Source organism: Taudactylus pleione, unplaced genomic scaffold, assembly GCF_031769625.1.
Source record: "Taudactylus pleione unplaced genomic scaffold, aTauple2 ptg000019l, whole genome shotgun sequence".
NCBI lineage: Eukaryota > Metazoa > Chordata > Amphibia > Anura > Myobatrachidae > Taudactylus > Taudactylus pleione.
Window position 1 is genome coordinate 14,937,322 of NW_028284421.1, and position 26,023 is coordinate 14,963,344.

Below are 26,023 nucleotides of genomic sequence, written 5' to 3' on the forward strand. Positions count from 1 at the left end.
TTTGCTGCATCCTGTCCATGGTAAGTATCAGGAATATTGGGGTAGATGTATGAAGCAGTGAAAAAAGTGGAGAGGTGTGCCAGTGGAGAATTTCCCTTTGCAACCAATCCGCTTTGAGGTTGCATTTATCGAGTACATTCCATAAAATGATAGGTAGAAGCTGTTTGGTTGCCATTGGTAACTTTTCCACTCTTTTAACACTTTCATAGCTCTACTTCATTGATTGTATAGTCCACTGGGGCAGGGTCTGAAGTAAATTAGTAGATATATGTAAGGTATCACAAATCTACTACTTGGTTTGAAGATTCTGTTCAAATGCGCTTCTCAGCTGCAGCTCTCTAACAGAACAAAAAAGCAATCAACCTAAATGCTTCAATACTAACTTAGACTCACAATATTGGTGTGTATTATGAGAGTGCTGCTGATGAATTGTTCAGCTCCTCTGAATGACTAAGCATAAAAAAGAGAAATGTAGTCTCTCCTAGAAGTAAATTATGTCCCTCTTCTATTTCCACCGAAAATTGATAACGTTTCCTATAATAAAAATTTATACAGTCTTTCCCTTTTCAGTCAAGAAACAAAAAAGCAAAAAATGTTCTTCCGATTTTAGTCACATTATACACACACTACAGCATTCCATAGGTATTATCTATAGAATAAAAAATATGCCAACGATCTTTTGGCATAAAAACTTTGCAATGATTAAGTCGAAACAGATTCCACCAAAATTCAACCTTAGCAAAAAAAGGAAGTTCATTCCATATACCATGTATATAAAAGAAAATGGGCTTTATTTTAATATTCCATAATAAATCCTTCTGTTAAAAATCTCAATGTCTTTTAAAATGAAAACAATGGGCCAAATGTAATAGGGTGAGAGTTTAGAAAAGTGAGAGTTTCTGACACTTTTTAAACTTTGCCAATGTAATAGAGTCCAAAAACAAAGTAATAGAGCGAACTTGAATGTTTTTTTAGACTTAAAAAACTCTCACCATTTAAAATCTCATTCAGATGTTTTCCCATTTTGAAGATAAAACTCAACCAATGTGAGAGTTTACTGCTAAACTGTCACATTTTCTAAGCTCTCACCCTATTACATTTGGCCCAATGAGTGCAAATGATAGCCAAAGAGTTATAACCTGGCAGCTCACCGGACCCACGGAGGCAGAAAATGCTGTGCTAGTATATTTCCTTATCACCTTCTAGAACACCTGAACGCTGCTGTACCTCGATGATTCTTGAGGATTTTTCCCCACAGCTACTGTTCCTTACTGGGTTTCCCGGCTATCCCTTGCTTTGTTGTACTGACTGGCTGATGGATTTACAGGGAGCGTCTCTTAGCTTTTATGGCACGGAGACTTCCAATAGTTGTTAGTGTCTCTGGCAGAGTTATCTCTCCTGTGTGTCTCTACAATGTAGGCGTGTAGGCATCGGCCTCCCAACTGCCGGGATGCTGAACGCATCCCCTGTGCAAGCCATCTTTGTGTGCTACATACTCAAATGATCATCATTTTGTTTTTGTACTTTAATGCTGCATAAAATAGATTAGATATCTAAAATCTATTTCCTGATCCATACAGAAGGGTCTATTTAGATTGTAAGCTCCTCCTAGGAGCAGGGTCCTCCTCCCTATCATTCTCACAGCCCTCTTCTCTAGCACTTCAATAACAGCCTACACCAGCTGTATTGTGTACTGAGAATTGTGGAGCTAATTGTTACTTGTGCTCTGTTTATGTTTCGGTTACTGTATTGTACTGTAATGTTCTGTGTACCCTATACTGTCCTACTGTTGACGTATATGTATGGCACTGCAGACCACTTGTGGCGCCTTATAAATAAAATGTAATAATAATAATGTTAAAGGTTGAAAATTCCCATTTGCTGTGAAAACGTGTTTTCACTGGCAATAGAACTTTGTACGGGATGCAGACAGGATACCAGCGGGCACTATCCCACCCGCAGATATCCCGACACACAGTTGGGAGCTGATTGGCTGGAGCACCATTGTCATACGCAATGAGTTTAATCCTTCGTTGTGAATGATAAAACTTTTTGATAAATAAGGTACACATATCTCCCCCATAATTGTACCTAGCAAAGAAGAGGGCAGCCACATTTGAAAGAGTGGAGATGTGTGGTCAGTGTAATCATCAGGCATATTCTTTATACTACAAAAAAATCATGGAGTTCAGGGATGAGGGAATGTCTCCTCCAACATGGCTTCCATGAATTCAGGTGCATTCACATTTAAAAGAGGGTGGACCCCTCTTCTAAATTATGGGGCTCCCTAATACTTATTGCCTGGTGACCACCTGTGAACACCAAACAAGGTGCACTATCCCCCACATAATGAAACCTGCATACATAGAGGCAACCATATTTGAAAGAGAGGACAAACCTGATTTACCCAAGTGCTGATACATTTAGAACTGACCGTTGAAGTAATAAAATTCCTGTTACTGCTGCCAGCCTGTACTGCAGGAGAGCTGTCTACTATTAAGCTGCCTGAACGACATTTTGTTAGTGAATTTAGGCGAAAACTGATTTTCTATCATCGTGATAAGCTTAGGGAATCTTTCTTATCGGTGCATCTTGGGAACCAGGAATGCGTGGCCTGGCCTGATCATATTGTCAGCCCCTTCTAGTGGACAAGGCCTGAAACTGAGACAGCTGGGCTAAAAAAAGAAAGGTGTTTTATTTATTTATTTTGTGTTAATTTTACACAAGTGCACCAGTCGGTGTGGGTCTACCTCTGCACAGGACCAGCGACGCCAAATAATGTACGAGGGGAGCAGGTCTACATAGTACTATAGGTCACTATGGATGCCATACAATGGCACAGAAAATATCAGTGTGTGTGCATGCCTAAAGAGGAACACTGAAGATTGTCTTCTTTTTAATGCATGGAATAACAAATACTGTATATCTCATAATTTGAATGGAGCAAGTTAAACAAAGCTAGCAGTTTAATATTTAAATTAGTGCCATCCTGGTAATTTATGTCAATTGCAAAACATGTGTAAACATATATTGACATTCAAGCCGGTAACTCAGATGTTTCAAAAATATATTAACTTTATTTTATATTGTTTAGGAAAAACCTGTGTAAAGCAATGCCCCAATGGAACATACAACACTAGTGAGGAAGCAGATGGGATTACACTTGGGTTCTGCTCAGTTTGCCATCAAGTATGCTCAACGTGTCATGGAGGATCAGCTAAAGACTGTATTATGTGTGCATCTGGGTACTACAAGCTGCTTCACCTCTGCATTCTACATTGTCCGACTGGGTAAATACCTCTAAGTTTCCATCCTGGCATGCATCGGGGCTGGTTCTGAGTCACACTTGAAGTGGCTATAGTTGTGGGCAGCCTCGGAAGCCTGTTTTACTACTTTATGATAATGAGAGTCACTTTCCCTCATTTCACGGAAAGACAGATCCAGCCAAGTCCCATCTGACTCAGAATATGACGAACATACAGAGAAATGCAGAAATTTGCATCTGCGAATGTGCTGTGTGCAAACATTCGCCAATTGCGCCCGTGAATAGAGATCTGTGTGACTCAGAATCAGCCCAACCATGTGCATTATGGAGCTTTCTAATTGTTAATGTTATAACTAATTTTCTTCTGTTTTTACAAATTATGCAATCCAATTTTACTATTTCTGAAAAGGTTTAACATGCAATTTGATGTTTTTACTTATATTGCTTTTGGTATCCATCTATATGGCATAGCTTTCAGCATGTTTACATTTTGGTTGATTTTGACGCACAAATATAAGACAGCAGGCTTTCTTTCATCACTAATATAATTCATGTTTCTCAGTATAGTTAGAATCTAATACTACTATTCTATTTTTGTTATCTGATGCTTGTGCAATATCAATAACTCTTTATAATGTTGCATGCAAGAGATTCATATATCTTCATCACCTTCCACCTTCGATCAGTACTTCAGATAGCTTGTGGACTTTATGCCCCGTCATGCATCTGCTGTAATCCGATTGAAAGGAGAACCTATGCATTACAATACAATTTTCTGGCACATATATTGTGCACATCCCTAGATACCTTTTATTCTGACTCCAAGGTGAGAAAGCTGATCATTGCACTAAACTTGTAGGTGCAAGTTGATAGTTGAAATTCCTCAGCTTCCATTTAAGTACTCTGGGGCAGATGTACTACGCCTTGGAGAGAAATAAAGTGGTTTGAAATAAAGTACCAACCAATCAGCTCCTGTCATTTTTCAAACACAGCCTGTAACATGAGGTGAGTGGCTGTTAGCTTATCACTCTCTAATTTATCACTTTCCAAAGCTTAGTACATCTCCCCCAGATCTGAATGAAAGAATTTTGATTGGTAAGGATGTTTTATTCTTTACTTGCAATTAGCGTGACCACATTATGTAGATCATTGTAAGATTTATGCTTGGCACACCTGCCATCTGTCTAATCGGCCTGCTCGGTTCTGCCATTTTATGGAGTTGTGGTGGTGCGATGAGGTGGGGAATGAGGAATTGGAGGGACGGATCAGCAAAGGGCTAATCCGGGCTCAGAGTATAACAAGGTGGTTGGGTTTTATGGAGACTCCCCTGGCCTGACCCTAGGGTGTGTGGGTGCACAGCCGGAATATTACTATAAGCACATGCCAGTGGTACTCCACTTCACCTGCCTCAACTGACACATGCTGGATCATGATACTAACTCTACATTCCTTTTAACTGTCATTCAAAAACTATTCTCGAATGCTACTCCTGCTCTCAACTCCTCTCATTTCTCTATCGCTGAACCCTCCCCTCCTACTTTCTAGAAGGGTATGTTACACACTCCTCCATTGCAAGTGACAAGTTTCCCCCGATTTAGTTTTAATTTGTTCCCTTTTTTTTATGCTGTAAATTTTTTTCAAGTTTTTCATTCAAATGGACCTGTCCTACTTACTCAACACTGGGCTATCTAAAATTTCACAAAATAACTTTTCTAGATCTGTGGTTCTCAATCTTTTTTTTCACAAGGGCAGCCAATACCAGCAAGGACAATACTATACGTGTATTAAAACCATTGCTTTCATAGAGGTGTACAAAATAAATACAGTGATGTTTCCTATAGCTGCTTATATTACAATGCTATAGCCATTTATCAGCAATTTTATTTACTGCATCAATAAACCTATTTAATCAAAAGCATGTTAACTTATAAATGTAATTTGTTACCAATTTCTTTTTAGCTTCCTGTGTAACTACTGTTTCCTTTTCAGGCTCTTGCGCCTCCTTGATTTTCTTTTCCTTTTAGCCTTTCTATTATACAGTAATATGTAATTTAGACCTCTTAACAGAACAGATTTTAAATTTGGGTTACATTAGTTTTTACCCCAATCCATCCAGGCCACACCCCTGAGATACACCTGCTCTTGCTAAATCTGCCTTGTGCAACATTGTCCTGCACAAATGGGAGTGTTAGTGAAGATATAACTATGGTAACTGTACCATACTGCATTTTCAATCCTTCTGATATGATAAGATTTTGATCTACTAGTGCAATGGCTTAAACTGACTAATTCAGTGGAAAGTTCAAACTGCCTGAGCAAAGCAAGTGTTTCACTTAATATCTCTACATGCTTTGTATCATAATCTTAATGTCAGACAAGTATTATTATTTGTTTAGCTACACAGGGGACTTAAAACTAGTTTGCTTCAGCTAGAAAAGAAAAACATTTTTTAACTATATAAGCACTCCCATGGTGACAAGGTGAAGTGAAGGAGTTATACTGCTCCCATGACACACTGGAAGATTAAGCTCTGGAAACACAGCATGGAACTTTTTTTTATGTTTAATTTCACTCACTTGACAGGTGAATCGCATTCTCACTTCACCTTGTTCTGTCACCCCCTAGGCTGCTGTATTACAGAATCTGGTGCAGCAACTTCCAGTCTGCTTTTTCTCATAAAACATTGTTACTGTGCATGCAAAACTGGGAGAGTGGGGTACAGACTACCTGAGCCAAGACTTTAAAATGATTTGTTTATAAACATGGATAATGGCAACAATAAATATATATAAATATTGGAGCTGCTCATGCACCCACAGCACCTGTGGCACAGGACAATAGGAGGCTGCAATCTCACCAACTCCTGCTTTGTAGCCAACTAATGGACCGATGAATATGGCTCATTATTACACTGATTTGATCTATGTTTAATCTGGCACTGGAGGGCATAAATGTCAGGTCTGGGTTGAAGTGTTTTGTACATGCCACATCTGGTCACCACAAGAACAAAAAGGATCAGCATAGGAAATGATCCCTTTTTGCCAAAAACAGTTGGTACTAGTTACTTTGGGGCATGGCTTTGAACCTCTCTTCTGGATTTTATCAGAAAGAATGGCAGGTGGCGGCCCGCAATGGAGTCTTACAGGAGGCTGCTGGCAAATTGACAAGTTTCCAACACAACAAACCATGGGAATGCAACCTATGAATTCAGTAGGAATCACTTGGATCACTTAGGCCCAGTCTTAGAAATGTTATCGTGAATAATGTCTCTTATGTCACCTACATTAGAACAATAACCAATAATATACATTAATTTTTGGTTAATTGACATAAAATTATCTTCAAACCTCTGTAATTTTTGTTTTGCTAGATATTACAAAAGAAACAATCAGTGTGAAAAGTGTGATTCTCGTTGCCAGCTGTGTGAGGGTCCGGGGTTAGATTCCTGCCTTGAATGTCCTTTAAACACTCTGCAAGTAGAGGGCACAACCCATTGTGTCAGTGGATGTCCTGAAAGGTTCTACTTGCATGGAAACAAGTGCCGGAAGTGTCACCCAAGCTGTAGAACCTGTAATGGTAAGTATTTCATGCAATTGTTACTGTTATACTATGTCTCTAGCCAAAAGTTGCTGCAGTACCACATGTGGCAAACAGGTGTTGATGCAGAGCCAAGCCAGCCATCATTTCCATAATGTTAAATTACCATTGTATGTATTGTTGAATAATATCCTAAGGGGTCTATTTACTAAGCAGTGTTAGGAGACAGAGTGAAAAGTGATAAGGTCAAACACAGCCTGTGAGATGGCAGTTAGGAGCTGATTGGCTGGCACCTTATCACTTTTCACTCTTCACTTTTCACTTCTCCTAACACTGCTTAGTAAATAGACCCCTAAGTTTGAAATGTAATACACTGTTATGGTTCTTATTTAAATGAATGCTATATATTATATTCTAATATACTGCAAGCTTACATAAAAGTGAGCAGATGGAAACTCAGAGGGCGATTCAGACCCGGACACTAAGCTGCGATCGCTCGCATCCAAAAGGGGCCGGGTATGCAAATTCCGCAATCACACTGTCTGGTGTAAGGACGCCCTCTATGTCTTAGAGAGCGACGGCAGAGCGAACTCACGCCAGTCTAAAGACGCCCACTTTTCTGTCTTAACACACGTCATCTCCAGGAAGTGTATGATTAATCAGAACCATCGAAAGCCATCGGAGCTGCACGCAGCGCTTAAGGTAGACCCTACCCCGCCGCAAACACTGCGATCACTGCAGGCTGAAATACAACCAAATGACGTGTACCATGACGCTTCCATGCTAATTATGGATGCCCATTATACACCGTTTTGATGGCCAGACACGCCTGCATTCGCACCACCACTCCCCTGTTCACAAGCACCTTCCCCTGTTACCACCGACAACCGGTACTATCTGTCACTCAAAGTAGTATCCAATCTATGTACTATGAGCGCACGATTCCCGGCCACAGTGACTGGTTCACACATGCGTGTTTTGCCACATACGCATGCGCAGAGGGGCGACAATCGCCCATAGTGACCGATCGAGGCTTAGCGTCCAGGTGTGAATCAGGCCCTAAGTTCCTGTAAGACATTATTTGTAGAATAAAGCTACTAATAATTACTAAGTAATTCAATGTTGGAATGTTATGGGTTAATTTAACAGATTCATGCTGATATATTTTATAAATTGATGTCCTTCCTTAATCAATAATTTGCAGCATGCCTGCTTACTCTCCCGGGTCGGCCAGACAGGGGGCAGATGTGCCCGCACCCCCACGTCGCTGTCCACTTACCCCCGCAGCTGCCCACATATAGAATACAAGTGGGCAGTCTGGGGGGAGCCGATGCAGTGATTCGCACTAGTAATCTCGGCATTGTGTAGCGGGGGCTGGGTTGCAATGATGTGATCACACAGTCACGCCCCCATACCACCCCCAATCATGAGTAACGTCCCCTGCTGTGCCAACCTGGCTGCCTCCTCCCAGAAGGGGCAGCCGAATTGTCGGCAAGTGTGGTCTGCAGGTTATTAGCACAAAAAGTCAAAAGGACACTCTCAGAAAAGTAGTTATGATTTTCTGGTTAATCATGATAATATCAATGTTATGTTCATATGGTGAATGGTTTACTTGTAACTTAATAATGTCACGATACATGTTATGCAGAGCAATCTGAACCTTTACATGTCGCTGTGGGCAGAATGTACTAAAACTAAAATGCACCCAAAACTCAGAAAACTGCAGTTTTCTGGGTTTTGCCCACCTTCCCTAAATGTACCAAGCTGGAATGCGATACATTCCGGAGCTTGGACCCAGTAGGCAACACCATCTGAAGATGGCATTGTCTAATAGAAGCCTATTGGCTTCTCTTCACGTTCTACTCTAAAAGGGATCCAATTGGATTGTCCAACGCATGCGCAGAAGGACTCCCGAATTCACAAACCTGTGAGTCCTTATATTGCAATGAGAGCTGTTACTGGGAGAGCTGTCCTTTGTGCATGTGTAGGTACATAACGATGCTATTAAAGCCGGTAAGTACCCAATAAGTTTCAGGATGTATCGCTACCAAAATTTGATGCATAGTACATCCCGCCCAAAGTATGGCTGTATTTACTTCTATAACCACCCAGTGGAATATTTATGGGCAGCCGGTATGGAATCATGGAACCATATTTTGGCCCTGGGATGGAGATTAGTGCACTGATTCAGTGCAGTGGCAACACTAGAGGGTAGCAGGCCACACCAAGTGACACTATTCAGCCCCGTAACGGGGCATCCTTGGGTTGTAGCCACTGCACCAGGTAACTAAGGACGGTCCAAGCAGCAGTACAGATCCCATGGCACTGTGAGAGACGTCATGACCGAGCTCCCTGTGCGATCGCTCCAGCCACACTGCCCTCCTTACGGCCCTGACACCATCCGAGGGAGTGACACCAAAATAGCCGAGCTTCTCTGCTATTTTAGTGTCACCCCCTTGGATGGTGTCACCGGGAAGCGGTGTGAACTACGACACACCAAACATCATTAATTCTGTTTATTCTAAACTGTATTAATTATAGATGTTTTTCATCTTATTAGTGCATGCCAGATTGCTATGCTATAACCCATACATGCAATGTTGTGCTCCGTACAGACTCATCAGTTCTAGGATGCCAGACTTGTGACAGAGGTAATACCCTTAAAGGAGGAATCTGTTATCCTCAGTGTGAGGAGCAGCGTTACCTGGACGATGATGTAAGTGAACTTCTATATTTTCATAACTGTAGAGCACATCAATTGGTTAAACTATCCTAATAGCTATTAGTGTACGTACAGGACATGTCAGGACACAAGCAGTCAGATTTTGGGATGTCCTAAATTCTGTTTACGATTCAGTGATCACCCAAATCAGATTCAGACACAATTGATTCAGTGCTGAAATAGTGAAATTATTGCTTGCAGGTGCACACATGAGAACAAATCAAGAAGGATGTGGTGCAGAGATAGTCCTAAAAATAAAAATGTATCATCAATTTTCCCATATGTGATCATCTTAACTAATCCAATTAACCTCTAATAGAAAACCTGTGAAATTGATTTATGTTTACTGTTGCTTCATTTGTAATTGAACAGAATTTTAATGCTGCTATATATACTACATACAGTTCACCTCCAACACCTATATAGGTTCAGTAGAACATGATTACTTGTCTGATGATATGATACACAATGTCGTGACTTTTTGGCTTGCTTCATAATTACATGGCTGCTTAATGACTTTTATGGCACATTAAATATTGATTTGTACATTTATATTGGAGTGCTGGTTAAATCCTTTTCTGGCAACTTAAGAGGATCTATTTCTATTTATGCAGCTACATTGCACCCTACTGTTGCCTTAAGTGTGTGCGGACCCTTTCTTTTGCTATATATATATACATACATATATATATATATATATATATACAGGGGCGCCAAGAGTGGGGTAGCGGGTACTAATTACACGGGCTTGCTAATTACCCGAGTCCGGCACCGCTCCCCCCCCTCTTACAAAATGCTGCTGTGTGCTGGGCTGCACTGGGAGACTGCTCGCAGCTGTTGAGCAGCAGCCACAGCAGTCTCCAATGTCTGTGGGGAGAGCGATCACACGGATCGCGCCCCCCACTGGCTATGCGCCAGGCTGAGGGGCTCACAGTGCTCCCAGTGCTGGAAAAATGTTTGGCTTTTTTCCCCCTAAGGGGGCGTGGCCACAGCTTCCACGACTAGACCACACCCCTTCTTCCCCCGGGCGCGGCGCCCCTGTATATATAGCAGAAGACCGGCACTCCATACAATACAAACAGCAGCTGGGGTGAACACTTCCAGCATTGCACATAAACAAAATAACGGCAGCACTCCATGGACTTTCAAATAACCAACTGTGTGCAACATTTTGGATTTATTCCAACTTACATCATATACAGTATTATATATAATTGTATTCTGTAGTAATAGATTTTCTAGAGAAAAAAGAAGGTGCAAGTTCACTTTAGCAAACAAACAATAAAATCAACAGCACTACGCACAGACAGTAGCCTATTTGTTTGCACTGCAGTGTGAGTGTGCAATCAGTGTGTATGGCAAATTAAACAAACACACTGACAATGAGTCATCCTATCCCTTTCCACCGGGCACCTACTAAAGCTACTGCTTAAAAGTACATACTCCTCCTAGTCCTAATGGCGGTATGCAGTCGGGGTGCTGACGGTCTAAATGCCGACCGTCGGCATCCCGACTGTCTAATCCCAGCAAGTGTCTAATGACAGGCGTCGAAGTCCCGAAGCCTGTCAATAGATATACGCTGGGAGCCTGACACCCGGCTTACCGATCGAAGGTAAGCCGGGTACGGACAGCTGCGTGGGGGGGGAGGGTTAGGTTAGGGGCTCCCGGGGGAGACTTAGGGATAGGCATCCCCTCCAGGAGGTTAGGGTTAGGCTAGGGGAAGGGGGGGATAGAGTTAGGCACACCCGGGCGGAGGTTAGGGTTAGGCACTCCCCCGGGTTAGGCTGCGGAGAATCGGGGGTTAGGTTTAGGCACTTGGGGGGGAGGCTAGAGTTAGGCACCCCTAAGGGAAGGTTAGGGTTAGGGGAGGGAGGTTAGATTAGTAAATAGAAAAAATACTTTCCTGTTGGGATCTTCACTGCTGGGCCCAGAGTCTATAGTGTATGCACAGATCACTGGGAAAATGGCCGCGGTGGCCATTTTCCAGTTGTTTTACAGCGCCAGATGCCCACGCCGTCGAGGGACTCCGTAGAGGTAAGTAATATTATGGGTGCAGGGTGTGCGGTGCGGGGCCCACTGGACCCAGTGGCCCGTGTTCCCCGCACACCCTGCACCCCTTATAGATACGCCCCTGCACACAATCTCCCTCCTCGATCACAAGGAAAGGACTTTTATATGTACAGTACATCCAGAAAGTATTCACAACACTTCACTTTTTCCACATTTTGTTATGTTACAGCCTTATTCCAAAATGGAATAAATTCATTTTTGTCCTCAAAATTCTTCACACAATACCCCATTAATGACAACATGTAAAAAAAATTTTTGAGATTTTTGCTAATTTAATTAAAAAGAAACAACTAAGAAACCATATGTATATAAGTATTTACAACCTTTGCTCAATACTTTGTTGATGCACCTTTGGGTGGTACATAGGGTCCGTTACTAAATTTTGCTATGGGGCCTTCAAATACATAGTTACGCCCCTCTGACAGCCAGAGGAAAAGTTCACAGCTCTTTTTAATTTCACTACAAAAATAGCAAATATACAAATAATTAAAACATGGAAATATGAAAGGACTCCTAACTAAGGTCTCAGGAGAATCATAAGATGGTATGCAAGAATGGGGCCCCGTTCAGAATGTTCTCCTTAGCAGGGTCTCCTTCCTTCCAAATACTGGACTTCCCTCCCATATATATGTCGTGGGGAGGGGGCTTTTGGTGGAGGTGATACACACACTTTTATGGCTTTTTAACAATGTTTATACTGTATGTATGGCATGACTTCAAACAAGTTCCATTATTCCTATGGTACATTATTACACAGATGAAGTTTTATTGTGGCTTCTTCAATTGACTATAATTTCTCAATGTGGCTCTCAGACCATAAATACAGGAGACGATTTGTTTGCTATATATGTTTTATATAAATTTGAATTTAATGCATTATACTTTTTTATGTATGAGGAGCACTTTATGATATGTGGTTGCACAATGTGCATATTTTTAGGTATGACCTTTACATACTGAATAAAGGTGTTTTAGTTGTTTTACAAAACTGTCCATTTCTGGTTATTTATAGCACTGGTATTTTACTTCTATCTTCTGTTAATATATCTGGGACTGACAGTCCCTATTACCACCTGCTTAGTGACAGCGCGTTAGAATTTATTTACTTTTAGTGTTGCTTCAGACCATAAAAAGGCTGTGCCTCCTAAAAGGGTTCATCGCCTCCTGAGCCATTTTACTAAATCTCTGACTTGACTGTGCATGTATAATGGATTGGGAATTATTTAAAGTACTATTGTTCTAAATCATTGTTCATAATGAATGATTTACAAAACAATGAAAATGTTACCTTCTGTCCAGTACAAAGGTTATTTTAATGTTGTTGTTTTATTTGTTCATTGATTTAATCTTAATGTGGCATGTTTTAAAACTTAGTAGGCATCTGTACTATCTGTTAACCACAAGAGGGTGCACTATATTAACTGACAAGCCATATGTTCTTCAGTTGTTCAACGGCTTTGTAATCACACTGTACAGTAACCTGATCTTCAGGCTTCATACATTGTTCTTAATAGGAAGAGTGTTGACATGGCAAGAGGTATATGTAGTGTAGGTTTGGTATAGCACAAGGTGTAAACACTTTTACAAACACTATTGCGTGGTCATCTGTACCGATTATATGGATTAATTACAACACCAGAGTTTTATTCTCTTCTTATAGGTTTTAGTAGTTCCCCTTATTTAGTACCTTAAATAATGTATTCTCGGGGGTGCTACTCAACTATCTTGAGAGTAATGCCCCATGCTGCAGCCGGACACAGCAACACTGTACTGATAAATTATGTTTTGAATACACAGTACCGGAAACCTGAAATACTGGGGGTGACAATATGGATTATCCAGAAATAAATGTGTAATTTATAAACAAAAGACATAGGCAGAACAGAATAGTAATGCACAGAGATCATTTCCCCAGTGGGACACTTGTTACGGAGGTATATTAGGAACGGAGAAAAGAGTGTCAAATTTTGATATGACAAACTAATGGCAGCATTGTATGAGTGAGGAGATACAATTTGAAACTGTTGCTAAATGTCAGTATTTTGTTATTAAAAGAATGGATGATACATTTGAACAGAAATTATGATACTATTTTCTGTGAATCATAAAGAGAAAAAAACGATCTGATCTTCATACCCCAAATAGTGGGGAAATAAGTGGCTTTCTTACTGACACAGTGTTTACATAATAATATACAACAATATATATAACCAAATTATATTATTATTTTGTAATTATGCAAGATCACTGTATCCTATTTAATCTAGACAAGTCTATACCCTGATACTATATAACATCACCCCACATTTTTGATACTTGAAGTACTTATATTACATCAAAACAAGTCAGATGGCATTGGGAATCAATTTTAAATCTACAGCACCTTTCTTATAGCTATAGACACATCTTTAAACTATAATACTTCTTTTTGATTTTATAATATTAAGCTTAACCTTTTTTTGGGCAATTATCTTTTTAAATAATAATTAATAAAGAATTAATTTTAACATATTTTTCCAGAGAGTCTCTGTAGGAAAACAATTATTGGATCTAATAGTGCATTTGACATTAAAATCTTGTCTTTTAATTTGTTTAATCTAAGGCAGGGGTCCTCAAGGCACACTAACAGTCCAGGTTTTAGAGAAAGCCATACTAGAGCACAAGTGACTTAATTACTACCTCAGTTGTTTTGATTTAACCATCTGTGCACAATCATGGATATCACAAAGACCAGGACTGTTAGTGTGCCTTGAGGACCGAGGTTGGGAATTACTGGTCTAAGGTGTAAACACTGCCTCCAATGTAGCAACCATCTTTCTCCATGGATACTGTATGACAACATACTATTAGACAACATACAACTGCAATGTAATTCCCTCATTCTGCACTTCACTGTAAAATAATGCAGCTTTCATTGAGTGAATTTTTCCTGGCTAGTGATTCCTGTCCAGGACCATGGTAATAAACAGCAATACCTTTTTAAACATTATTTTTTATCACAACAAAAGAGTAAGAACAATAAAGAACTTGATAACTAATGCTGGCCATACACGCTACAATTATCGGGGCGATTCGCCTGATATCGGCGGATCACCCCGATAATTGTAGCGTGTGTGCGGGCAACCGAGGGTTAAATATTGCTCCGTCGGGCAGGCAGGATTGTCCAGCATGCCCGTCCGATGTGATATTTACCCGGTAAACTGTCGGCCGCATCGGGCAGTGTATGCCCAGCGCGGCCGACAGACAGACATTTCCTGTGTTCCTTCCTACGGAAGGAACAGGGAAATGTCTCCTCCCCCGGGGGTGGAGCGCGGATGTCGGGCTATACACTGTGAGATTTCTCTCACAGTGTATGCCGGCGACATCTGTGGCTGGCAGCCAGCCAGATAAAATGTCTGTCGGTCTGACAGACATTTTATCTGGCTGTGTATGCCCAGCATAAGTTTTTTTAAACTGGCATTCTTTCCATAACAAAATAATTAAAATAACAGTAAAATATTAATAAACTAAAGTAAACATCTTTGTTTTAACAGACTTTTGTAAGTAAATCAACATGAAAATTGTTTCGAAGTCTTCAATAGAAAAATTACTTTTTTTCTTTCTAAAAATAAATGAATAATAGATTGAGATTGTATATACAAAAAAAGAGCAGCTGACAAAGGTGAGTAAATAAAGAATAAGGGTTTTATTTTGCGTTGGACAGTACAGTACCCACAAATAAGTACATTGGTGGGATCTAGCAAGATCAATCTGTACCCCACCCCTCAATCACATTATGTTACTTGTATCGGTGTACTGTCTAGTCCTAGAGAACAAACATTTTTTTTTGCCGGGCCGATATCACCTACATTGCTCAGTGTGTACACATGATTGCGTGCTCCTGAGGTCACTAGCGACCGTTGAGAGGTCTGACGTTCACACTGATCACACTGATCGCACCCCCAATTGGCTGTGCGCCGGGCTGAGGGGCACACAGCGCCCCCCTCCACAGCGCGCAGCACCGCGCTGTAAATTATCTATTTATTTTTTGTCCGAAGGGGGCATGGCCACGCATTCCGTGATGGTCATGCCCCCTATCCACCCCCAGTTTGGCCCTACCCGCTGCAGCATGCAGATGATGGTCGTTCAGTGTGTATGAATGATCATCATTTGCAGATATATTGCTATAGTGTGAACCCACCTTTACTCACATGTTAGATAGAATTGACATTTCAGTTCTAAAAGGATCTTTGTCAAGACAGCAATCACAGTAATATAGGTACAATCCACAAAGAACAGATATAATCAATACAGGGAAAAAAGGTCAGTGAGTGACTGACTCAGACAGACGTACATGATCCCGTAATACCTGGCATTTAATGTCTATAATCCCAGGTATTTACAGCACCAAATCCCTAGTTCTGGCACACCCACACAATTCAGTAGAATGAATTAACAACTCTGACAAATATACAATGAATCACAATAAGTGTACACTGCTTGTTTGTCACAAAAGAGCTATGAAGTGGGAGGACTTCCATCTTCCACACTGTCACAGAACCCAGGGGTGTTATTTGAAAGGACTGTGGGCCTGATTCAGAGCCGGACGCTCTGACCAGAGCGCTCACTCTGAATCAGGGCCACCCTAGCTGAAAATGGTGCGGCCTTTTGGACGCTCGCATAGCTGTGGGTTACCACCCACAGCTTATGCGAGCGTCCATGATGATGGTCGCGATGGTCAAGACCATCGCAACCATCGGGCTTGCGGTAGGGTCTCGTTGCCGCAAGCCCTGGAGTGATTTTGGCTCTATCAGAGCCAAAATCACTCCCACTGACATCACTAGTGATGTCAGTGGGGCCAGACCCAGACGGTTCCCATGGGATCGCTTCCGTCTGGGCAGCCACGCCCCCGGCACACCCACCAAAGGGGCGTGCTGTCACTCACCATCGACAGCACGCCCCATTTGGTGCGAGACCTGGAGCGACAGCTACCCCGTCGCTCACCGAGTCTCGTGCATGTGCATGACGGAGCTCCCTCCATCGTGCGCATGCGCACTTGGGCACCATCGACCCGCTTGCGAGCGTACAGCGCTCGCGAGCGGGTCTGAATGAGATCCAGTGTGCCTGATTCACCAATGTGATCGCAGCTGTGATTACGCATGCAGGTCTGCTGCAAAAATATGCTAATGAATGCAATCGCAAAGCCATCACACAGCCAGCATAGAGACGCCCACTACCACTATCTCATATCTGTAATACCTTGCAGTCCTGCATATACATCGGGAACATCGAATAACATCGGCTCCTCATGCACAATTACAGCAGCTCTGACCTTACTCAGAAATTGATAACCTCGTCACACACAGTGAGTACACAAGCTGCGTATGCCGTCGCAGTGGCTAATTTATGCACACCTATGGAACGGCATTCAAACAGACTAACATACCTGCATTTCTCCTACCACTCCCCCATTACCACCCCCAAATGCTGACCTCCCGTCACTCACTGTGCGATGGCTTTCTTTCTGCGTAAGTGAACGCAGAGTGATCGCAATGCTACCTCATGCACACGCACTGTGATACATAAGCATGCGCAGTAAGCACCATCGACAGATCTGCGTAAGCTGTTGCAGTTGCAATCCATGATGAATCAGGTCCTGTGTTTGATACACTTTCTGTGTATTTTCATCTAGCAGGAAGCAATGCTTACTGATTATGGGCCTGATTCAGAGCCACTCGTAAGCGGCAGCTCGTTCGCTCCAAGCGATGTTTGCCAAACTGCGCATGCATATGGATCGTTATACGCATGCGCGAACCAGTCAGTGCGGCCGAAATTCATGTGCTCGCAAAATAGCGAATGCCTGCTAATTTGAGTGACAGGATAAGGCGTATGTGGGTGGTAACAGGGGAAGGAGCTTGAAAACGGGGAGTGGAGATCCGATCGCAGGCGTGCTTAAAGGTCAAAACGGGCGTTTTATGGGTGTGCATATTTAAAACAGCAGCGTCATTGACCACGTCACTAGGTTTTTTTAGCCAGAACTGCTCGCAAAATTGTGGTAGCAAAAACCAACCACAAGAATAGCGAGCAGCTCATACCCTGTTTGATGTACTCGATTAATCTAATAAATAGCGGACATGACGTAGGATGCGAGCGGCCAGGGGCCGTAGTTTCCCAAAAAACGACCGCAAGTTTTGTTCGCTCGTTCAGACCTAGAGGCGTGAACAGACCGCAAACAGCGAACGGTTCATTTGAATAGCCACCCCTATTTTCTGGACGAGCGAGCACAAATAGCGACCGGCTCTGAATCAGGCCCTATGTCTATTATTTGGTGTTTATTCAATGCATACTTTAATATCATGTTTGAAAGTGTATTTAATTTAAAAAATACAGATATTTTATATAAAAGGATTATCTTTCTTTTAATCATTTTGACATTTCCTGATATCTGGATATCTATGAGGAATCAGAGATAATAGAAGCCTAAGGGGCATATTCAGCAAAAATCCCGCATCTGCAAGGTTTTTCCTGCAGGGAGCGGGATTTTTGCTATTCAAATAGGTGCAGATTTTTTCTTTTTTTTACGCACCGGGAGGTGTTTATTCTTGCACCTCCAGAGCAAGTGTGATTTTTCGTAAAATCGTTAATTATTGGAAAAATCAGCGTGACTTGCTCTGGATAGAGGGGAGGCCAGCGGGAGCTGCGGAGACCACCAGAGACCCCCGGGCAGGTAAGTTCAGAATATTTTTACGGGTTTTTTTTAGGCGGCACAGGGTTTTTAGAACTGAAAACCCCATGACCACTATTTTTTAATTGGATACCGTGGCTATCGGGAGCGTACATACCCGCGGTAATCCAAGATTGGGCGCAAGGTTATTTCCTCGCTAAACCCCATGCCCAATTGAATATGCCCCTATGTCTAAGGATTCATTTATTGAGACACTGAAATACAAGTGGGAACAATGTAAGCACTTTACCAAGAGGGCAGTGGTCCCTTTGTATGTTTTGGATCGAAGTGCTGTTTCTCTTTCTCCGCTTGATGGTATTGGTCTATCACTCTGCAATCTTAATGTGTATATATAATATATATATATATATATATATATATATATACATATACTAGCTGATTTACTTGGCATTGCCCGGTTTTAAATCTTCCCATTATTAAGTTTTATTATGTGATGTCGTCCAAATCTATCCAGTAGAAGGCACAGAACAGGCTCCCTGGTGAAAGATCTGCCCTGAGCACTCCACTGTGAGGTCTGATTGGGACTCCAACCCGTCTATTACGCATCCCAGACCAATTGCCACACCTCTGTGAAGTTTTCATCCAAATCCATCCAGTAGACGTCTCAGAACAAACTCCCCGGGTCCGAACAGGCTCCCTTGGTCAAAGTTCCTCTCAACGCACTCCGCCGTGAGGTCCGACCGGGATCCCAACCACTGCATTAGGCATCCCAGACCAATTGTTACCCCTCTGTGAAGTTTTTGTCCAAATCAATCCAGTGGAAGGCTCGGAACAGACTCCTTGGGTCAATGTTCTGCCCAGTGTACACCAAAGGGATGTCCGACCAAGACCCTAAACCCACTAAAACCTTCCCAGGATCCAACTGGACCACCTCGCGTTGGTTTCATCCCAATCGGTGCAGGGGTGTCTGAATGCATAACCGGACACACAAATAAAAACTAACAAACAAACCAATTCATTTTATATATAAGATTTGGGAGAAGATATTGTACACTTCGATAGGGCTCAGAGTGTAGACTGGATCAAGCAGAGAGAAGGGGACCAGTGTGCAGTCTCCTCTCTAGTGACCAGTGCAGGTGAGTAGACTCCGGCACTGTGCCAGACTCTACTGCACATACACAGGTCTCTAGGAACATTGTGCCCACTCCATATTCTTGGTTGCTTTTCTCCCGTGCATGATCAAGTAACTCGAACCTAACCGACACATTATTTGTGCAGCTCCACTGCCGCAGACTCTAAAGCAGTGAGTATTAAACATGGATGCAGGGTGTGCGGTGTGGGCCCCACCGGGGCCACACCTCGCACCAATTATAGATACACCACTGATATGGAGCTGCCCGATTCTTCAGACTTGTTTATGTCAGTTTTTCCCAAGTAATGTATTTTATGTGCAACAGAAGAAGCACTGTAAGGTAAGAGCTGCGGCATTCCAATCTCTAAAGGGTAAATTTACTAAAGTGAAAGTTTTTAGAAGTGGAGATGTTGCCCATAGCAACCAATCACATTCTAGCTATTATCTTCTAGAAGGTGCTAGTTAAATGTTAAGTAGAATCTGATTGGTTGCTATGGGCAATATCTCCACTTCTAAAAACTCTCTCTTTAGTAAATATACCCCTTAATGTCTAAATCACAAGCCGTCTTTTGATCGGAACCAGTAAGAGTACCCATTAAAGCCTAATCAATTTATGCTATTCTTCTTCCATATGTCTTATACAAGACATTGTTTTCTCTGCCATCTGTGGTGTGTTAGAACCAATGCAATGAACTTTTAAATACATTTGAAGCCATTTTGTAAGAGGTGGTATTGACTCTTTCTATTGGTAGAATCTGCACCAGAAAAGGACCTTACATATTCCAAAGTCACTACTAGAGGTTTTGGAACCCTCTCCTTTGTTTAAAAAGGCAGCAACCACCACCATTAGATTCACCTGGCTTGAGAAAGGGTGCTCATTAGTGCCTCACTTGTGTGTTAAATAACTTATGACAATGAGGTGACATCAGGGCTTCATGTTCTACCTTTGCACCTTTTAGTATTGGACATGTATCACTGTAGACATTGTTTGATGGACCTTGTGCCAATTTTCTACAGCGCCGGCAGCCACTAAAAAGCTAGAACTCTTGCTATAATAATTGGCAAATAACTGGACTCTGGATCTGATTCAAAGTTGTACGGTGTTGCACAGCCATACAACTAATATGCTAATGCAGCAGGAGGCATCCGATGTAAATAAATGCCGCCTGACAAATGTAAATAGAAAACCAGCACCCCCTTCAGAAAATCTGAGCAGTTTCATTATACTGTAATCTAAAATTATAAGTTCCAATACTAATCAATTGCACACTTTGATACTTGAAATATATATGCAATTAAAAAAAAACATTAAATAAAATGAAAATATAAAAATAAATATAAATAAATAATTATAAATCAAATAATAATGGAAAAAATCTTAGAAAAAAAATATATATAATGGAAAAAGAAACTTAAATCAATAATATAATTGTTAATAGTACTAGTATGCCTAATGAACAGCAACCTTGAAGAATATGCTTACAGAAAGTTTCATACCCCCCGTAAAAGAATGTATAGCAGCTAGCAAGGGTTTCCATTACTGCAACAATTGTATTGGATGTAAAAATATTGGCATTGCTTCCACCAAAGCCATTGAGACTTATCAATCTAACACTAAAATTAACAAAAACAAAAAACATCAGCATTTGAGTTAAAACATGAAGGGCGTAATATATCTTTTGGAATGCCCATGCAGCTTACAATATAAAGGTCGTACCATCGAAGCTAAACATTTAGAATTAGAGATCATGCGAGTAATATTAGAAAGTGCCTTAATACCCACAGTGTTTCTAATCATTTTCTATTGAAGCACAACAGAGATCCGAGGGGTTTGAAATTTATGGTGATTAAGGGAGTACAGCGTGACTGGAGGGGAGGATGTTTCATGGACAAAATCTCTATTCTATGTATCATCTTACATAATTATACACTTTTAAACATTAATATATTTTTTTATATATATTTTATAAGTATAATTTTATTTTTATTTATTTATTTTTATGTATTTTCCCTTCCCCCCCCCCCACTTTTATAGTATGGGTTTAACCTAGCAGCAGTGTGGTACTTTTGAAATAACACAGGAGACATTTATACAATGTATCTAAATGATTATAGTGAAAGTAACACAAGCAAAGCCTCTGTGTGTCTAATGAACAAGACAACTAAACTATAAAGTCTTTTAACTTGATTTTATTAATTTATTTTTTCATTTAATAAAGTTTGTAATTATGCTTTATAAATAAGTTTTTAAATAAGTTTTTAAATAAGTTTTGGATGCTCCGTTGCACCAATTAGGTGTAAGATGGGGGGTTAAAGGTCATCCCACAGCATCAATCTGGTTGCCTTGAAAAAGTCCTACCAGGGTGAAACGCGTTGGTGGACCAGTGTATACAGTTTATACACATAAAACACAGTCTGATATAGCCTGCACATACTGGACACAGCCGCCACCTTTTATTAACAGCCAGCGGTATCTGGGACTCGGAGAATGGGAGAGAAGCAAGCTGCATGCTGACTATCCTGCCAGCGTTACAGTACGGGCTCTACTCCCAGTCGGAGATCAACAGCTCTGCTGCACAGCGCTGTCTATTGGAAACTACCTGCTGATTTACATCATGTTAAGGGCCTCATTTATCAAAGAGTTTTATCATTCACAATGAGTGATAAAACTCGCTGTGTATAATAATGGTGCTCTAGCCAATCAGCTCCCAACTTCCATCTGTTGGAAAAATGGCAATTGAGAGCTGATTGGCTGGAGCACCATTTATCATACACAATGAGATTTCTCACTGATTGTGATGATAAAACTCGTTGATAAATGAGGCCCTAAGTTCGAGTCCCGTTACTGCTTCTATGGAAAGGTAGAGAAAGTTGAAACTCCTGCTTTTTCCATATACCTACACCGAGGCTCTCTGTCCACCTAAGGAGATAATTGTACACAAAAGAGCTATATACATGTACTACATGGTGATTATGTATTTTTATGAGTTATATGGTACCTACAATTCATTAGGCGTACTAGTACCATTAACAAGTATATTATTGGTTTAAGTTTCTTGGTTTCCATTATATATTTATTTATAAGATTTTGTTGCATTATTTTGATTTATGATTATTTATTTTTATTAATTTTTATATTTTTATTTTCCATTTTATTTATTTATGCTTTTTATATTGCATATATATTTCACATATCAAAGCGCTTCATTGATTAGTATTAAAATGTCTCCTGACAGCATCGCAGATCCGAGTGCTGTGTCCTAAGACACAGCATCGGATCTCCTGTGAGTACAGTGGCCATCTGAGCAACTCTGAGGTTACTCAGATTGTCCCTTGCAGCTCCTTTGTCAAAAGACGCAGACTCTGGTCTCAGCACTCCCATAAAATGGGGAGACACGACCCCGTTTGCAGAAAGGAATGCTGGCTCCGCCCATTCCTCTCCCCCTAACAGCGCTGCGGCTTTAGGGAACTATGAAAGATCTTACAGCAGAGGTCTGGCACATGTGCTGTATGGATCCTGCGCCTGCGCTGATCTTCTAACATCTGAGTAGTACGCAAACCATGGGCTTTGTGTACTACTCTGAATTAGGCCCTCTGCTCCTTAGTTGTTGTTGATAGAGTAGGCTTCTTTCAGGCATAGTACACACTGTGATCCCACCCATTCCACTTTATATTATTTGTTTTTGTGGTATGGCCAGAGGTACTATCATGTTTGGACGATGGAGATCCTCTACTGAGAGATTGGAAGTCGGGGTCCCAGGTTGGGAAAGGAACCAGAGGCGAGGGGCCTGGAGATATGCCTTCCTCATCCACAAGTACCGGATTTTGGCTAGACCTGACCAAAGGCACAGAGTCTAACTTACTGGGAGGTGTTCACCAGTGACCCCTCCAATTGGAATTTTGGTTTAAGCTGCACGCAGCAAGCAGGTCGCGGCCCTTTGTTCAGGTATCCAGCACAAGTGGGAAATGGAAGAACAAAATCGCAGGGAAAGCACAGGAGAACGATACTGGGAGTTTGCACTTGGTGATGTGCTGAGTACATACACAATTGATCCAGATGCAGAACTGGCACAGGAGAATGACACTTAGGAGAGGGTACTCAGATGGCCTACTGAGGGCCTGATTCAGCAAGGAAAGCATGGATGCAGACGCACGCACCCGTCCGCTGCGAGAATATACTCAAATGAATGCATACGTATGGAGACCGCAGCACAAGATGCATACTAAGCCGCCCATCTCCCTTTACTCACAGCCTGATCAGCACGCAAGCTAGCGTAAACATCGGTAACATCGAGAACTATCGGACCCATTAGCATAATAGTGGTTGACCTGACCTGCCACAGGATTTTGGCCGCTTCCTGTGCACAGCTTACGGTATGGCTGTGTATGCCACCGCACTGCCTTAATTATGCACGTCCCTATAATGGCGTTAAAGCGCCTGCGTTCGCCTGACCGCCCCTGTCACCACCCACAAACGGCACTTCCTGTAAATCAATATTGGAAAGGTCTGCGTGCACACTGCGTGCAGTATTCGTACTATAACCTGATTGCACTGGCTAGTCCGCACACGCATGCAAAGTGCAAACACATCAGCCAAATTTGTGCGTTCTCTCCTTTGCGTTCCTTGCTGAATCAGGCCCTAAGTACACACACTGTGTATCCAGATGCAAAACTGTCACAGGAGGATGACACTAGGAGATTGTACTCGGATGATGTACTGAGTACACACACTGTGGTTCCAGACAAAGACTTGGCACAGGAGTTTGACACCTAGGAGATAGTACTTGGATGACGTACTGAGGGCCTGATTCAGACCCGCTCGCAAGCGCTATGTGCTCGAAACCGGGTTGATGGTTGTGCATCGCGCACGAGCGGCGTGCGCAATACGCGTGCGCAAGCCCCGTAGTGAGAGAGAAATTCTCTCGCTCCGGGGCTCACTACAAACGGGGCGGCTATCGATGTTGATCGACAGCTCGCCCTGTTTTGTAGGCAGGGTGGGGGGTGGCTGGACAAACAGAGGCTTTCCTGAAGGAATGCCTGTCGTTTGTGGGCGGCCCTACTGACATCACGAGTGATGTCAGTAATGAGCTTCCGGCTCTATTAGAGCCGGAAGCTCACTGGGGCTTGCAGCAGATGAGACCCTACCACAAGGGTCTTGCCGCAAGCCCGATGGTCGTGATGGTCACAACCATCGTGACCATCACCTGGCTGCTCGCAAAAGCTGTGGGTGGTCACCCACAGCTTAGCCATCGGCCAGGAGGCCGGTTTAAAGAAAAAAAGCGGCCGCCCTGATTCAGAGCGAGCGCTCGCTTTTTGCGAGCGGCTCTGAATCAGGCCGTGAGTAGACACACCGTGGATTAACACTAGGAATATATCACTCGAAGAAAGGAGCTTGGAACCTGGAATGCTGCAAAAGCAAGTATTCACTGGAAGTAACGACATTGTACAGGCAACTTCCTGTTGTCCAGAGCCTGGCTTAATACCCTAAGGTAGCAGTCCATTGAAGGATAGTGTCAGCTGACAGCAACCTATGCTACCATTGGGTAAAGGGCCAATCAGGTGATGTAGACTGTCATGGCTGCGTCCATGGCTGTAACCACAGAAACCAAATCACGGCGCAGCACATGGATGTCCTAGCAGACCCCAGGCATAATCCTCAGCGCGTCACTCGCCGCCACACCTGGTGTCTGACCGCTCGAGAGGCCAAGGCGAGCCGGCGCTGAGGTGAGTAACGGCCAATCCTAGGCTGCAACCTAAGAGCTGATTGGTTGGAACACCATTTAAGATTAGCAACTAGTGATAAAAAGAATATCACTCGTTGATAAATCTGGGCTCTAGTATGATCATTGTGGGGGTGATTCAGAAGTGGATGCTATTGTAGTAGCTGCTGTATCTTTTGTCACAGCCGCTACTGCTTCTTTATTCTAATCTCACGGCTGATTGGCATCCTATTTAGATGATCACTGGTTGCAGCACAAATCTGCCGATGTGCATACAAAGACGCACTATTGGCCAGCCCATCAGACATTGGACCTGTCCTATAGTAGGCGCAGAAAGTCCGACTAAACATGGCTACCGTTGTCAGTGCAACTGCGCCTTTACACGCAGCTTCTGACACTGGCATGCACGTGTCTTGTAGCCACTCTCCCAGTTGTCACCCAGAAATGATTAGCAAAATTGCATGGTTCTGCATGCAATTTCGATATGCGTCTCTGTGGGGTAACCATGAGGATGCATGCTCAAAGGAAAACCGTCAGCCATTTGTGCCCGATGGCTTCCCTGCCTGCATCCACCTCTGAATCACCCCCTGTGTGTCTTATCACATAATGTTATTGAAATACAGTATTGTTACTATAAACTCTTTACTTCCATGACATACTATTGGAGAAATGTTGTGACTGGAAAGGGCTATATATACTTAAAATGTGATCAACTAAGTGTGACACCCACCTTCGTTTTCCAGTATTTCGGGTAGGTTCCTTCAAACGCAAAAGGTTCTTTCTTACTTGGGAGAGAGGTGAAGGTAACCTGACCCCAGACCCAAGAATCACACAGGTTAATAAACAAAGTTCAGTTTTATTTGACTGGATTGCTTCCTAAGTAATAAAACCTGTTTGCTTTAAACACAGTTAG

At 42.2% G+C, this 26,023-nt stretch overlaps 1 protein-coding gene across 2 annotated transcripts in view; it reads left to right on the forward strand.

The window, feature by feature from the left end:
* Positions 1-26,023, forward strand: part of LOC148540344 (proprotein convertase subtilisin/kexin type 5-like) — a 150,511-nt gene that overhangs the window by 96,850 nt on the left and 27,638 nt on the right. For both annotated transcript variants that reach the window (XM_088443472.1, XM_088443473.1), the window contains 3 exons: positions 3,095-3,290; positions 6,636-6,841; positions 9,418-9,518. In XM_088443472.1, the coding sequence (XP_088299598.1) occupies positions 3,095-3,290; positions 6,636-6,841; positions 9,418-9,518 (503 nt within the window). The remainder of the gene's footprint in view (positions 1-3,094; positions 3,291-6,635; positions 6,842-9,417; positions 9,519-26,023) is intronic.